Here is a 17,364-nt window from a genome sequence, read left to right as displayed (position 1 = left end):
AGATAATCAATCACTTTATAATGAGAATAATGAGTGTCGCTACACGCCGTCGGGCGACGGCTCCCCTCCTTTTTTTTTTTTTTTTTAAACAAAAGGAATTTAATTTTTTATTTGATTGGGGGAAATAAAGATTTTATTGGAGTCGCCATCTAGTAATTTGAGGGAACTAGAAATCCAAAATTAGACACTGGTCCCAGAGATTCGGGTACTGGGTTAGTTATGATTAAGGGAAGGTAGACACCACCCTTAAAACATCCTTTCAGAGAAAGGTTACCTTTACTTGTGTGTTTTTCTTATTTTTGATTCAAATGCTATTATATTTTTGAGCATATTTGTAAAATTTTTAACATGGTTAACGTCGGTCCCTAAAAATAGGAGACGCGTTAAAAATGACATCAGTCCCTAAAATTAGGAGACTTTGTCTAAAATATCGACGTTTATCCCTAAAAAGGAGAGTTACGTCTAATTTACCAAATAAATAATAATGGACATAATCCATATTTGGTATTTAATTTTTTTGACATCGGTCCTTTTCTATAAATAAAAGAGACGTGTCGAGAAAATTTATTTTATAAAATAAAAATTATTTTGATATCATTCACAAATAGATATATCAATTCTTGAAAATTGGGTTTTTGACCTATGAACAGTGATATGATAAAATGGGTGTTAAACCCGTGTTGTTATTTATTTTGGTTTTCTTTTGTTTTTTTTTTACGCAAGAATTTACAAGTATTTATATATAAAAATATCAAAAAAAATACAATAAAATATCATAAAAAAATTACCTGAGCACCCCTGTATAGGCAAAAGACTGAAATACCCTCGGATTCATCGAAAATTTACGAAAATGCCACTGGACCCGCGGTTACTGTTCACGCGCTGTTACTGTTCACGCGCGGGTACTGTTCACGCCGAAATTTTCCGGCGAAGTTCCGGCAAAAGATAGTCGATTATGGTAGATCTGAGGACGAGGATTCTGATGGTGGTGGTCTCGTTGTCCGTTGATGGCTGAGGAGGGTGAATCGACAACTTGAAGGTCGATTGGTCGATGTCGGTCGCCGCCTTTTTCCGGACAAATTAGCCGGTGAAAAAGTGTTAAAAGGCCGGGGTTCTGCTCAGGGGGAGGCGATGCACAATTCTGCGGTGGTTGCACGGCTTGAGACGGCCGGAAATGGGAGATCCGTGGAGAGAGAGAGAATCGCCGGCGAGAGGAGAGAGAAGCTCTGGGTTTTGATCTGGTGTGGACGAGTGGATGGTGCACTCCTGCGTCTGAAGGCTGTGAACCGCTGGATCTTGGATGAACAGATCTTGCGGTTGTGATTCGTTTGATCTCCAAGTTGATCGGACGGTCAGGATTGAATGGGCTACGATCTGGTGTGGCGCGGTGTACCGAGTGATCGGTATACCTGCTGATGTGGCGCAACCAGATCGAAGGGCAGATTTTTTGAGCGGCTGAGATGTATTTGGGTTTTAATCTGGTGTGGTAAAGCCTATTGTATCCTAAGAAATCAAAGGCTCAGATCTAAACACTATTAGATCTAACGGTTGAGATATTTTTGATATTTTTTAATTTATTAAAAAAAAATTAATATCTTACTAGGGTGCAGAAAAATATAAGAAAAATGAATAGTAACCCAAATAGTAATACGTGAGAATTGAGAATCAGAATTGAGAATTGAATTTTTTAATCTTTTCTTTTTCCCTCTTTCTCCCCTCCTTTGCTGTCGTGAATTCATTGGCTATTTATAGCCAATGAATTCAGACAACAATTCATCCGTGAATTGTTAGCAATTCACGGATTCAAACTTCCACCGATTACTATTTGTCTTATTATATATAATAATATTAAATAATAATATAATAATACTAAATAATAATAATAATATTTATTTACAGGGGTAAAAATTAAAAATTCAAATCAGTATTATAAAAAGTTTTTCATCTGCTAAAAATTAATTTTAAATTACAAAAAAACTTTTTTATACGGGTATCAACTCGGTGGACCGGTTTTTTTGACCCAAAAATACCAGTTTTGACAAAAATAGTCCGAAACTCATTTTTTATCGCGGTTGGCATGGTGGGACCCGTATTGACCCGGTGGACTCGGTTTTGACCGAAAATGATAGTTTTGACCCGAAACACCCCGAAACTCATTTTTCACCCCGGTCGACATGGTGGGACCCGTATTGACCCGGTGGACTCGGTTTTGACCGAAAATGACGGTTTTGACCCGAAACAGCCTGAAACTCATTTTTCACCCCGGTCGACATGGTGGGACCCGTATTGACCCAGTGGACTCGGTTTTGACCGAAAATGACGGTTTTGACCCGAAACAGCTCGAAACTCATTTTTCACCCCGGTCGACATGGTGGGACCCGTATTGACCCGGTGGACTCGGTTTTGACCGAAAATGACGGTTTTGACCCGAAACGTCCTGAAACTTATTTTTCATCCCGGTCGACATCGTTTAACCCGTATTGACCTGGTGGACTCGGTTTTGACAGAAAATGACGGTTGACTCAAGAAAATATATTTTAAACTCTTTTTTTTTTCTTTTTTTTATCTATTATATTTTTTTTGTCATGAATAATAAGATAAAATAACATTCCTAAAAAATTTTAGTTAATCCAAAATTGGGTTACAACAGTTGCCCCCTCTTTACAATGCTTACGGTGCAAAGACATTAAAAAAATCATTTTCTTTTGACTTTGCATAGGAAGTATTGTAAAGAAAAATGCTGGAGATGTTGAAAAACACATATATTTTCAGTTGGTCTAATTCTTATGGGCGACCTACCCAAGTGAAAAACATGAAAATGTTTTCAATCTTGATTGAGTGAAATACATGAAAGTGATTTCAATAATGGTTTGGTGAAATACATGAAAGTGATTTCATTGATGGTTTTCCTGAAATACATGAAAGTGATTTCAGATTGTTTTACATGAAAGTAATTTCATCCTTGATTTTGTGAAATACATGGAAGTGATTTCAACGATGGTTTTCTGAAATACATGAAAGTGATTTCATATTGATTTTGTGAAATACATGAAAGTGATTTCAACAATGGTTTTCTGAAATACATGAAAGTGATTTCAGATTGATTTTGTGAAATACATGGAAGTGATTTCAACGATGGTTTTCTGAAATACATGAAAGTGATTTCAGATTGATTTTGTGAAATACATGGAAGTGATTTCATCAATGTTTTTGTGAAATACATGAAAGTGATTTCAATAATGGTTTTCTGAAATACATTAAAGTGATTTCAGATTGATTTTATGAAATACATGAAAGTGATTTCATCATTGATTTTCTGAAATACATGAAACTGATTTCATATTGATTTTATGAAATACATGAAAGTGATTTCATCATTGATTTCCTGAAATACATGAAAGTGATTTCAGATTGATTTTGTGAAATACATGGAAGTGATTTCATCAATGGTTGTGTGAAATACATGAAAGTGATTTCAGATTGATTTTGTGAAATACATGGAAGTGATTTCATCAATGGTTGTGTGAAATACATGAAAGTGATTTCAATAATGGTTTTCTGAAATACATAAAAGTGATTTCAGATTGATTTTATGAAATACATGAAAGTAATTTCACTATGATTTTCAAAGTTAATGAAAACTTCTAAAGGAAGTCATATTTGTATGACTCAGATCCGATTTGTAAAAATTGATCTCAAAGATGATGAAAGCTTCTCACGAAAGTCTTATATCTACGGTTGAGATCTGATTTGTGAATCAATCTTAGAGATGATGAAAGCTTCTCACGAAAGTCTTATATCTACGGCTGAGATCTGATTTGCAATCTATTTCAGAGATAATGAAAGCTTCTAATGAAAGTCTTATATCTACGGCTGAGATCTGATTTGCAATCAATTTCAGAGATAATGAAAGCTTCTCATGAAAGTCTTACGTCTATGGTTGAGATTTGATCATCTGTTCAGAGTAATAGTAAGAGTAGAATCCTTATAAATTACGCAGTTTTTGGTGACAAACATCATCAACTTCTTGTATTTCAAGCCTTTCAAAGTTCCCAACTCTTGAAGCTTTAATCATGTCTTCCTCTTCTTCCAATGTTAACCCAAATCTTGTTCCTGCAGTAGAGCCTATAGTTTGGCGTACTACTTTTGAAGTGAATGGTCGTCCAGTTACAATAGAAGATACTGTAATGGACAATGAAGATACTGCTGTAGCCGTGGCTAGAGACATGGTCCTTCCCCGTGATGAAACCATGCTGGCAGCTAGGAGCGATATTGAAGCAGTGAATCAGTCACTTGCTCTCAGTATCAGAGCTAATTCATCTCTGGTGAACGTTGCAGAGCGTCTTCATGCTAGAAGACTTGAGCTGAATACTCAGGTTCTTGATCTCCATCATCTGATTGAGAATTTAAGGAATAGACTCCGTGATGAAAGACGTCAGAGAAATGACTTGGAGAGGAGGAACCAAGAGCTGAATACACGTGTCGACTTTTGGAAGGACTATGTTAACACACGACACCTCGAGTTTGAGGAAGAGATGGAGAATATGCGTAAACAATTTGAAGAACTTCGAGGCTTAATTAATGATCAAGATGACAATATCCCTGATCGTCCTCGCACTGTTTAATATTTGTACTTTTAAACCTTTTGTCATGAATAAAAATCCATCTTTCTTTTCTTCATTTATGAATTTTGCTTTCATGAAATTGTCATATTTGGTGTGATTAAAATGACTTCATTTCGTCTGAATCTCGTTGGATCCTGTTGGGAATTTTGTTTCAAGAAATATCTACAAGACAAATATGCAATGTTTGTGAAGTTAGATGATATGAGATGCATCTTACCTTTTTGAAATATAGATCCCCCATTCATCTTGTCTGGCGATCTTGAATGTTAGCAAGCTCTTTTGATTCACGCGTCTTTCAAATCTACTCAAGCTGACCCATGTTGTTGAGTTCTCCAAGATAAACGTTATTTGAGTTTCTCAATAGTCACTGCCTCTTTATCCATTGGATACTTCATTGTGAGCATTAGCTTCTCTCTGGTCTGGCATCATGTTGTTGGTGACATTTCCGTTGTTGAGGATTTTTAACCAATTCATATGGTCAATATATGAGGATTATCCCACTTCACCTAGGATTTCCATATCCGAAGATGTATCAGTTATCATATTGTCTAACTGATCATATTACGAGAAGCAAAAATCTCATTTCATAGAAACTGCATAATCATGCTATTTCAATCCCACTCTGGAAGAAATCTACAGTTTTATCATGTGTATCTCTCACTAGGGAAGCAAATTTCTTTGTGCCATTAGGAATCTAGTGACTGCTTCTCTGCCTCTGGAAGATTTCTTGTGATTGCTTCTCTACCCTTGGAAGAAGTAACTGTCTCTTTTCATTTCTTTATTTGCTCTTGTTGTCGTTAGAATCTCTGATTTTCTAACACTGCCTCGTGGTGTCTCATATATCTGTCTTCTTCACATAGAAAACCATTTTTTCAAAAATGATTTTTTAAAAGATCTCTTTTGTTTTTGAAAACTGAAACTCTCAATGTCTGTTTATAACAATGTTCAAGCAACTCTAAGGATTTGTATTAAATCTCTTATTAAAAGTAATCCCAAATAAAGGTAAGTGATGAGATGACCTTCTGCTTTGGTTTTTCAATGTGTTCAAACAATCTTGAATGTATTTTGAGGGAAAAGAAACAATTACCCTTTATTTTTAGAAACAGTCCTTTTATCAGCATGAATAATAATGAGTAATTATTTGCTACATCATGACTCTTTATGAAAAAGTCTCTTATATTTTAGGAACGCTGTTTATTAATTCAGGTTGCTTCCTTGATTAGAAAGGACTTTAAAGGCATGTAATGTGTTTATGGCTCAAGGCTGTAAAAGAAAGAGGATTTCATAAGCTCAAAGAAAGTGTTTAAGGGTTTGAAAACTATAGATCACTGTTATCTTATTTTCATCTTTTCTTTTGCTATCTTGACAACAAAATGATACTAAATATTCCAAATTAGGAATTTTTTCTATTTGTTGGGAATTCTCTCAATTATTTGGAATTTTTTTATTTGAATTCCTTGTTGTCAGACTTCATAAGCTCACATGTCTTCAAGATGATTTCCATGATCATTTCTTTCATTTTGCCCCCAGTGTAGGGTGTGATCTTAGTTAAGGTTCTTATGAAAAAAACTTTAAATAAACTTGGCTCAAATTGGGACTGCAAAGGATAATTTCAAAAGAAAGTGAAAGGAATATCAAAGATGGCCTTTCTTCATTTCAAGTAAGATCGGTTAAAACCAATAAACTTTGTCCACATCCAGCGTAATGTTTTGGATTTATAAGATACCATGTTTTGCAAGTCCATGACAAGCTAACTACCAACCATTATTCATGCTGATAAAATGTAAGTCCAAGACAGAATTTAAGTGATAGTTGTTCCAATTGCGTGTTTTTGACTTGTATGGTCATCTCTTTCAAGAGAATTGCTTTGAACATTATCCTAAACAAATCATTGATTTATTTCATTGAAATCATAAACAAAATCAATTCTTTTAAAACCTCATTTAAGAAGAATGGGTTCTCTTGTAAAAAAAAATATTTGAAAGATCAGATTGTTGAGCCATTGAGATCATGCATGGGCTTTTTGGTGAGGTATATGCAAAGAGAATTTCCTGGCCAAAACTTCATTTCATTTGATTTTGATTGGATGAAATACATCATACATAATACTTTTTCACAGAATCAGAGTTCACGGGCCTTGGTAAATCATCTCCATCCATCCTAGTTAACAACATAGCCCCTCCGGAGAAAGATTTCTTCACTACATATGGACCTTCATAGTTTGGTGCCCACTTGCTTCGGTCTTCACTTGGTAGTGGTAAGATTTTTTTGAGTACAAGATCCCCCTCTTTGAATTCTCTTGGTCGGACTTTCCGGTCATATGCTTTGGCCATCCTTCTTTGGTATAGCTGGTGATGACAAATTGCAGCCAACCTCTTCTCACTTATCATGTTTAGCTGCTCATATCTCACTTTAGCCCATTCAGCTTCTTCTAGTTCAGATTCTATTAGTACTCTCAAAGATGGAATTTCTACTTCCAAAGGCATCACCGCCTCCATCCCAAATACTAGTGAATAAGGTGTAGCTCCAGTAGACGTTCTTACTGCTGTGCGATATGCATGTAGAGCAAAGGGAAGCATCTCATGCCAATCCTTGTAATTAACTACCATCTTCTGGATAATCTTCTTGATATTCTTGTTTGCAGCTTCGACAGCACCATTCATCTTTGGTCTGTAGGGAGATGAGTTTGAATGTTTAATCTTCCACTTCATGCACAATTCTGTGATCATTTTTCCATTAAAATTCTGGGCATTATCGGTCACTATCTTCTCAGGTGAACCATATCGACAGATCAAATCTTTCTCAATAAAACTCTTGACCACCTTTTGAGTTACATGGGCATAAGAGCTGGCCTCCACCCACTTTGTGAAGTAATCAATGGCTACTAAGATAAATTGATGCTTATTGCTGGCTTTTGGGTTGATTGGCCCAATCACATCTATTCCCCACATTGCAAATGGCCATGGTGATGTCATATTAAATAGAGGAGCTGGAGGTGCATTTATCTTATCACTATACACTTGACATTTATGACATTTCCTGACATAATCGATGCAATCTTTCTCCATGGTCATCCAGAAATACCCTGATCGTTGTAATTGTCTAGCCATCATATGCCCACTTGCATGAGTTGCACAAATTCCTTCATGAATTTCTTGCAATGCTAACTTAGCTTCGATTTCATCTAGACATCTCAGTAAAGTCCCATTGAATGACCTTTTGTATAGAATTTCTCCATCCAGGTAAAATTCCAGAGCTAACCTTCTCAAGGTCTTCATATCTGCTTTGGATGCCCCCAAGGGATACTCTTGATATTGGATAAACTGCTTGATGTCATAAAACCATGGGTTCCCATCTATTTCTCCTTCAACTGAACAACAATAAGCTGGAAAATTTCTAATCTCAATGCAGATTGGTTGTACTCTTACTCCGTAATCAGTTTTGGCCATAGAAGCTAAGGTTGCCAAAGCATCAGCAAACTGGTTTTTGTCTCTTCCCATGTGGGTAAAATCTATCTCATCAAAGCCCTCAGTCAGTTTCGAGAGATATTGTTGATATGGTATCAATTTTTCCTCCTTGGTCTGCCATTCGCCTTTCACTTGACAGATTATTAACATTGAATCCCCATAGACATCAAGCTTCTTTATTTTCATCTCCAAAGCAGCTTCTAATCCAAGGATACAAGCCTCATATTCAGCAGTATTGTTAGTGCATTCAAATTGTAGTTTGACTGAGACGGGATATTGCTTCTTGTCAGGTGAGATTATCACAGCGCCTGCTCCATTACCAGAAACATTCACTGCCCCATCAAAATACATGATCCACCAATCATTCTTTTCTTTGTCCTCTTCTACTATCAACACATCCTCATCCGGGAAGTCAAATTTCAAAGGCTCATAGTCATTGATAGCATTATCTGCTAGATGATCAGCAATTACACTTCCTTTTACAGATTTTCTTGTCTTGTATACAATGTCATACTCAGCCAACATCACTTGCCATCTTGCTATTCGGCTTGACAAGTAGGGTTTCTCAAAGATGTATTTAAGAGGATCCATTTTTGAGATCAACCAGGTGGTATAATACAACATATATTGTCGAAGACGCTTCGTACTCCATACAAGAGCACAACATAGCTTCTCAGTCACAGTATATCTGGATTCACAATCTGTAAACTTCTTACTCAGATAATAGATAGCTTGCTCCTTTCTTCCAGACTCATCATGTTGTCCCAACACACAACCCATTGCTACCTCAGTTACTGTCAAATACAAGATCAAAGGTCTTCCAGGCACAGGGGGCACGAGTAAAGGTGGATTCTGTAAGTATTGCTTTATTTTATCAAAAGCCTCTTGACAATCTTTGTCCCATGTACCAGGGTTCTTTTTTCGAAGTAATCGAAAAATTGGCTCACATGTTGCTGTTAACTGAGATATGAATCGAGCAATGTAATTCAAACGTCCTAAGAAACCTCTTACTTCTTTCTCAGTCTTAGGAACTGTCATAGCCTGAATTGCTTTCACTTTATCAGGATCGACCTCTATTCCTTTATTGCTTATCACAAATCCTAGCAACTTTCCAGACTTTACCCCAAACGAGCATTTTGAAGGATTCAGCTTCAACTGATACTTTCTTAGTCTTTCAAACAATTTTCTTAGAACCTGAACATGATCTTCTTCATTCTTAGACTTGGCAATCATATCATCCACATACACTTCAATCTCTTTATGCATCATATCATGGAAAAGTGTCACCATTGCCCTTTGATACGTGGCTCCAGCATTCTTCAACCCGAATGGCATCACTTTGTAGCAGAATGTTCCCCATGGTGTGACAAAAGTGGTCTTCTCTTTATCTTCTTCAGCCATTTTAATCTGGTTATAACCGGAAAATCCATCCATAAAGGAGTAAGTTGAACTCCTAGCAGCATTGTCTACCAGGACATCTATATGAGGCAAAGGAAAATCATCCTTCGGACTGGCTTTGTTTAGATCCCTGAAATCTACACATACTCTGATTTTGTTATCTTTTTTTGGTACCACCACTATATTAGATACCCATTGAGGGTATTTAATAACTTCTAGAAAACCGGCATCCCACTGCTTCTCTATCTCTGCCTTGACTTTGAGCACAATATCTGGGCGAGTTCTTCTTAATTTCTGCTTAACAGGTTTACATCCTTCTATCAAAGGTAATCTGTGTACTACAATATCAATGTCTAAACCAGGCATATCTGTATAAGACCAGGCAAACACATCGATATACTCTTGTAGTAATGAGGTTAAACTGCATCTTTCTTCTGTAGTGATCAGAGTTCCAATCTTTAACTCTCTTTTATCTTGCTCAGTGCCTACATTTATCACCTCTAGTTCTTCCTTCGCAGGTTTCCAAGCATGCTCCGACTGTTCTACCCGTCTAGCAAACTCTTCATCCCATTCCTCTTCATCCATTGCAATCTCATCCTTATCAAAGTTTGGCCATTCATTTTCAATGCAATATGTTTGTGGATTTATGGAGGATTCACTTTCAGAATTCCTGAAAGTGGAAGGTGTTTTTTAGTGTGAATGCATATCTTGTAGCCAAACAAAATAAAAGGAATTCAACAAATACTGATGAAAATGCTTGATCTCAATATTATTTTAAAGGTTGACTCAACAATTATGAAAAGACCTTATGTTGTCATCTTGAACCAAGATTTCCAACTAGGTATAAAATCACAAAGCAAAGTACAATGCAAAGCACATAAAAGCAAATATAAGTAGACACTTAATCATTACTTCTTGAAAACAATTGGGGCTTCTTCAATCTCCCAATTCTGGAATACTTCTTCAACTGAAAGCTTTCGCACAAAAGCGTTGGTTGGAGCTTCTTCTAGAGCATGGACAGTTAACTGTGGTAACAATTCATCTTCTTTTATTATTATTGGCTCATCATCACAGTTCCAGCCTTTCTCTTCACCTTCTTCTACATTGTTGATATCCATGACAGCAAGTTTCTGCCCCAAGACTTCCATCATGTTTTCAGGTTTCATCACATATGCTGACTTTGGAAAAGAAACATGGATAGGTGGGATTGCAATGTCTTCTTCTTCTGGCTTTCTTCCTTCTATTCTGGCCAACCTTCTCTCTCGCTTTATCCTAGCAGCTCTCTTATGATCATCTTTCTTAGGCTTGAAGCCAAGCCCAAACCTCTGATCAACGGCCTTAATTTTCATCATGTTGACTCTTTTATGATTTCCAGCAATTAGATCATTCTGGAATGGCAGCCCATGTTTTAAAAAGCATTTAGCTATCATTCTAGCAGTACTAGAAATAGCTGGTCTTCTTAACACAGTATTCTCCGGTACCCATTCGGTGTTCACAATCTCGAAGGCATGGAGATCTCCATCTTTGCAATCTTCTGCTTCAATATAAGGGACCGCCACATTCCTTATCATGGACAAGGTTTCTTCTGCCTTAACTTTCACTAAAGTACCATTGATGATGTACTTCAAGCATTGGTGTAGAGATGATGTCACAGCCCCAGAGGCGTGTATCCATGGCCTTCCTAATAACATGCTATAGGAAGGATGGATATCCATCACTTGTAGGGTTATCAAAAACATCTGAGGCCCTATAAACAATTCAATATCAATGGTCCCTATCACCTGTCTAGGGGAACCATCATATGCTCTAGCCGTCATAGTACTTGGCCTCATATGAGTAGCATCAATTGGCATCTCATCCAGCATATACCTTGGTAACACATTCAAAGCTGAACCATTATCCACAAGCACTTTGCCGATCAGACAGTCCTTATATTTCACAGTGATATACAAGGGCTTGTTATGCCCAGTCCCTTCCGGGTCTAGCTCATCTTCAGTGAAATATAAGTAATTAGAGGCTTGAATTCTTCCCACCAAATGCTCCATTGTATCCTGAGTAATATCCTGTGGCACATATGCTTCATTCAACACCTTTTGCAACGCTTTACGGTGTAACTCAGAACTCAAGATAAGTGACATTAAAGAGATTCTAGCAGGAGTTTTCTTCAACTGATCTACTATACTATACTCACTATGCTTCATCAACTTCAGAAATTCATTAGACTCCTCTTCACTTATGGGTTTGTTCACTTCCATATCTTTAAAAGCCTCAACTGTTTCTTTTCCTTTAGCTTTCCTCTGCCTCTCTAATTCTTCTGGTGTAAAACAACGACCACTTCGAGTTAAACCACCGATTTCTGTATGGAAGACAGGAGTAGGATTTTTAACGTTGAAAGCATACCCATAATTGTAAGGCATTGTGCCATAACTTCCATTATTGGTACATACAGGCTTGATTAGGATTAGTTTTGGCGGACCACCCACAGTTGGTTGGAGTCTACAAACCTCTCTTTTTTTCTCCTGGCTGCCTATCATTCCCACTTCACTGCTTTCTTCTTCACTTTCTATCCGTATCATGCCGAAAATCAACATCCTTTTCACTCTTTGGTGAAATTCTTCGCAATCATCAATATGATGTCCCACCTTGGCATGAAACTTACAGTAATTATTTCCATTCATTACTGGTTCAAACTCGGATAAATATCCAGACTGTACCATCATACCGTACAGTTTTTCCATGGAAACCTTCAAAGTTCTTTCCTTCTTACCCTCTACTCCGATAGCATTCACCCCTCCACTGCTTGTAGCATGATTGGGTAAAGGGTTGGAATTCACATTCGGTGCATCATCAAAAGTTATCCATCCAGCTTTTATCAATTGAAGGAGCTTGTTTTTGAATGCATTACAGCTTTCAATGTTATGCCCAGCAATGCCAGCATGATATTCACATGTCATATCAGGCTTATACCAATTTGGGTATGGAGGTTGTAGTGGGGTTAAAGGAACAGGGGCCACTTGCCCAATACTCAACAACTTCGAATACATTTCTCCCAAGGGAAGTGGTAATGGTGGCAATCGTTCTTGGGTTCTTTGAAAATTCCTTCTTGTAGGATTACCAATCTGGTTACTTTGTTGGTCATTTGGTTGGTTTTGCTGGTTGGGAGGGAAAGGTTTAGTGAAGCTTACACTTGCAACTTGTTGGGTAGGTCTTTGGAAGTTATAGTGATGGTAATTTTTCTTCTTACCCTTGTACCCTCCTTCCATATTGTTCACCTCAAACTCCTTCTTTTTCCCGATAAAGCCTTTCTTCTCAGTAGGCTCTAACATTCTCCCTATTCTTATTGCTTGTTCTATCCTCTCAGCAATAGTTACAGCATCATAAAAATGCTGAGCTGAACTACCCACTAGGTGTTCAAAGTAGGGAGATTTAAAAGTGTTGGTAAACAGAGTGACCATTTCTTTTTCTAACAAAGAGGGTTGCACATGAGATGCTTTTTCACGCCATCTCAAAGCGTATTCTCTTACAGTCTCTTTGGTGCCCTTCTCCATGACTAACAAGCTTGACCTGTCCGGGGCTACCTCCATGTTGAATTTGTACTGCTCCACAAAAGCTTTAACCAAATCTTTCCACTTTCTAATCTTTGTATTATCTAGTCTTGTATACCAGCTTAGTGCTGATCCAGAAAGACTGTCTTGAAAGAAATGGATGAGAAGTTTCTCATCATTCACCACTTCTGCCATCTTATTACAATAAGATTTAAGATGAGTGACTGGGCATTCAGTTCCCGTATATTTGATAAATTCTGGTACCCTAAATTCTTTAGGTACAGCTACATTTGGGACTAAACACATCTCTGCAGCATGAACAGGATCATATAAGTCGGCCCCTTCGACTGCTCTCAATCTTTCTTCTAGAGCGGTCAATTTGTCATAATCAACAGGTTTAGAGTATCTCATCTTATGTGAGTCATCAGTTGTCAAGTTTATGATCGGCACTTGTGCTGGTGGAACATTGACAGTGAACTGCTGTTCAGATGAAGAAGGATTTGCCCCTAGATTTTGAGAAGTGAACACGAAAGGAGCTACTGGAGTAGATATAGATGGAGTTGCAACCGTTGGCTGAGTAGAGGTATCTTCTCCAGACTTGGATACTAGGGCCTGCTCGAGTAGACTTGTAAGTCTTGCGATATCATTTTTCATACTCTCCAACTCCCTTTGATAATGAGCCTCCAGATGTGCTCTTTCTTCGTTCTCCATTATCTTTCTTCGCAGTCGAGTGTAATGAATTTTATGGTCTTTTGGGGGACCTATATTTCAGCCTGAATGAATGCCATAAAAATGAATGAAATGCACAAATGGATGCAAAATGCTATATGGATGATGTATGCCTGTTATTTGTTTTAGGTTTTCCTTTAACTTACGATGAGGAATAGACCAGATCAGATTCTCTTAAAAAAAAGTTCTCACTGAGGACTCCAAACCTACAGGAACTTGAACCGATTTAGGGAAGAAATTTGATGGCATAAATCCATATCAAAATAAACATTTTTCATAATAAAAAAGATGATGAAATTGTCTTTTATTGGTTTACAATATCAGAATTACAACAAGTCAATCTTTCCAAAGCCTTGGGCCGTCATATGCTGCTATCTCATTAATCCCATCTCTGATTAGCCCAAAAAACTAATGGAATTCATTTCTAGTCATTGGTTCACCATCTGCTATTTGTTGGGCCATGCTTCTTAATCCTGAAGCATAATTCTTGGCATCATCTGCTTGTACATGATAGCGCATAGCTTCAGAAGCCCAACATTCTGCTTCTTTTTCTGCATTTTCTTTTTCTGATGATAAGGTTTGCTTAATGGAAAGCAAATGGTTCACCTGCTCATCTAAATTGGCAATCACTGCATCTTGATTTTGACACTGTTCCTGAAGTGATTTATTTGCCTCTTCCAACTTTAATGCTATTTCCTCAGATTTTGATGCTCTTTTAACCCATCTCTTCACGTTGACATCTTGCTTCCTCTTATCTTCTGACAGAAGTGCATATTTTTCTTGTAGTCGCTGGAACTCAAGTTGTTGATGTTGTAGCTGAGTTGACAAGTCATCCTTTTCCTGTTTCGTGATAGCCAATGCTTTTTCTCGGATGGCTAGATTAGATGCTAACTTTCTTTTTTTAGCCGTTAACTCTTCTACTTCAGAATTCAAATCTAGGTTGTAAAATTCTTGTTGAGCACGAACCTCTTCATGTATGTCTTCAGCAGACTGAATCACAGACCTAGATGGCCCTTCAAATGGAGGAACTTTGTACCCTTTCCCTCTCTTCTTCTGCCATATTGGATATCCTTTAGTTGTTTTTCCTTCTACCCTATTAACAGAAATAACCCTACCAGGATGCTTCCATGCCTTTTTCACTGACTCTAATAATTTCTTTGAGGTCTTGAAATCTTCATAGAATGTTGCCAGCTCGGTAGTCCTTGGAATAAACTGCTCAAATCCAAACTGTCGTAAAACCATGTTAGGACAATAGCTAATACAGCAGCGGGCTCCTATCAACGGGACCCATGGGTACTCACCACAATATGCTAGATAAGATTTGAAGTAAGAATATCGACTCCTCCAATGAAATTGAGATTTACTCAAACTCAGAAACATTGATTCCCATGTAGTTCTTCCTACTTCATGCAAATGTTTTTCAGCAAAATTCTCCAACTTAGAATAAAGATGCCATGGGGTACCAACCAAACCTGAGATCTTCCCCTCAATCATGTGACTCACAGTCCAAACAAACAAAAGCTGCAAGCAACATCTTAAACGACCTTTTCCGGCTTTTCTACAATAATTCAAAGATGAGAGAGTTTCTGCCAATATTGCTGTAGCAGGATTAATTTTGAGGGTCACCACATTTTTAAATACATTAACAGCCTCAAAATCGATCATTCCCTCGGCAGATGGGAAAAGAACCAAACCGTATATGCCCAACGCCAAAATTCTCAATCGAATTTCATTGCTTTCATCATGTAGTCTCCTCTTGAATATGGCTTCTAGCTCATTCCAAAACCAACCCTGGCTGTTTCCTCGTTTAGTTGCATGTGATTTTGCTAGTTGACAATCTATCTGGGTAATCCAAGCAAAGTTAGAAAGTGCATGCTCTATAGGTGTGTAAAAGTACACCTTTTCTGACTTGGGACAATTTAGCAAAGATCCATACTCCTCGATAGTAGGAGTCATATCCACAGTATCAAAAGTGAAACACCGATATTCTGGATCCCAAAAACCTATCATGGCTTGAAAACAGGCATGTTGGACCCTAATTTTCAGTAAATGTGCCAAGTCCCCATATTGTTTCTGAAAATTGACCTGATCATGAATAGATAACATTTCCCAACAGTTCAGTAGTTGTCCTGTACCAAGTGGTCTGTCATCTAATTTAACCTGTGCCGGTAATTGAGGCTCGAATTCTGATGGCAAACAATCCCCTTCATCATGTTGGCTCAATTCTGATCTGGTCAAAAATTCCTCAATAGTATTGGTTTTTTCCATCTCACACTTCCTATAAGGATCGGTGGAGATATAATGAGAATATGGAATGTATATGAAAATGTATGTTAATGCATTGACAATTTATTTGTGTCTTATATCCTACTTGATAGGATTTAACTCATAAGGTTTGGTTTAATTTATTCTATCCTTAAAGAAATTATTTGGTTCTTAGATTGCCCGAATTACTTGTGAAGTAATCGGCCTCTTAACCTTATGCAACATGAGTATGGGATAAAATTCCACAATACTCGTTGCATAGGGTGAGTTACAATCCAAGCGAAAGTCCAAATGAGCATCAGTGGACATAAGTCACACTTGCCACTTGAATCTTTCTTTTCTAATCTTAAAAAGGACGAAGCTCGGGTCCAGAGCTTTTATGGGTTCATCATGAAGTGTGTGAATACACAAATAAATATCATGCATGCATGTGGCCAATATGAAAAATTGAAAAGAATTACAGTAATAAATAATGTAAATAAAATAAATGCAAAAAATAAATAGCATATAAGAAAAATCATATGAAAAGCAAACACAAGCAGTTGGTTCAACCCTAATTCCCCAGCGGAGTCGCCATTCTGTCGATACACGACGTCGGGCGACGGCTCCACTCCTTTTTTTTTTTTAAAACAAAAGGAATTTAATTTTTTATTTGATTGGGGGAAATAAAGATTTTATTGGAGTCGCCATCTAGTAATTTGAGGGAACTAGAAATCCAAAATTAGACACTGGTCCCAGAGATTCGGGTACTGGGTTAGTTATGATTAAGGGAAGGTAGACACCACCCTTAAAACATCCTTTCAGAGAAAGGTTACCTTTACTTGTGTGTTTTTCTTATTTTTGATTCAAATGCTATTATATTTTGAGCTTATTTGTAAATTTTTAACATATTTAACGTCGGTCCCTAAAAATAGGAGACGCGTTAAAAATGACATCAGTCCCTAAAATTAGGAGGCTTTGTCTAAAATGTCGACGTTTATCCCTAAAAAGGAGAGTTACGTCTGATTTACCAAAATAAATAATAATGGACATAATCCATATTTGGTATTTAAATTTTTGACATCGGTCCTTTTCTATAAATAAAAGAGACGTGTCGAGAAAATTTATTTTATTAAATAAAAATTATTTTGATATCATTCACAAATAGATATATCAATTCTTGAAAATTGGGTTTTTGACCTATGAACAGTGATATGATAAAATGGGTGTTAAACCCGCGTTGTTATTTATTTTGGTTTTCTTTTGTTTTTTTTTTATGCAAGAATTTACAAGTATTTATATATAAAAATATCAAAAAATACAATAAAATATCATAAAAAATTACCTGAGCACCCC

The 17,364-nt window shown here is 37.0% G+C and overlaps 1 protein-coding gene across 1 annotated transcript; it reads right to left on the bottom strand.

Annotated features, from left to right (window-relative positions):
• Positions 1 to 7,849: 7,849 nt before the first annotated feature.
• Positions 7,850 to 13,746, bottom strand: LOC105111495 (uncharacterized; the record flags this gene model as incomplete). The annotated part of the gene is made up of 4 exons (XM_011006861.1): positions 13,300 to 13,746; positions 11,286 to 12,846; positions 10,414 to 11,207; positions 7,850 to 10,027 (listed from the first exon to the last, which is right to left on the bottom strand). Coding segments are annotated over exons 1-4 (4,980 nt in total), but the record flags the coding sequence as incomplete, so codon positions are not given.
• Positions 13,747 to 17,364: the final 3,618 nt, after the last annotated feature.

This window comes from Populus euphratica, unplaced genomic scaffold (assembly GCF_000495115.2).
Source record: "Populus euphratica unplaced genomic scaffold, PopEup_1.0 scaffold500.1, whole genome shotgun sequence".
NCBI lineage: Eukaryota > Viridiplantae > Streptophyta > Magnoliopsida > Malpighiales > Salicaceae > Populus > Populus euphratica.
This window is presented reverse-complemented; position numbering and strand designations above follow the sequence as displayed.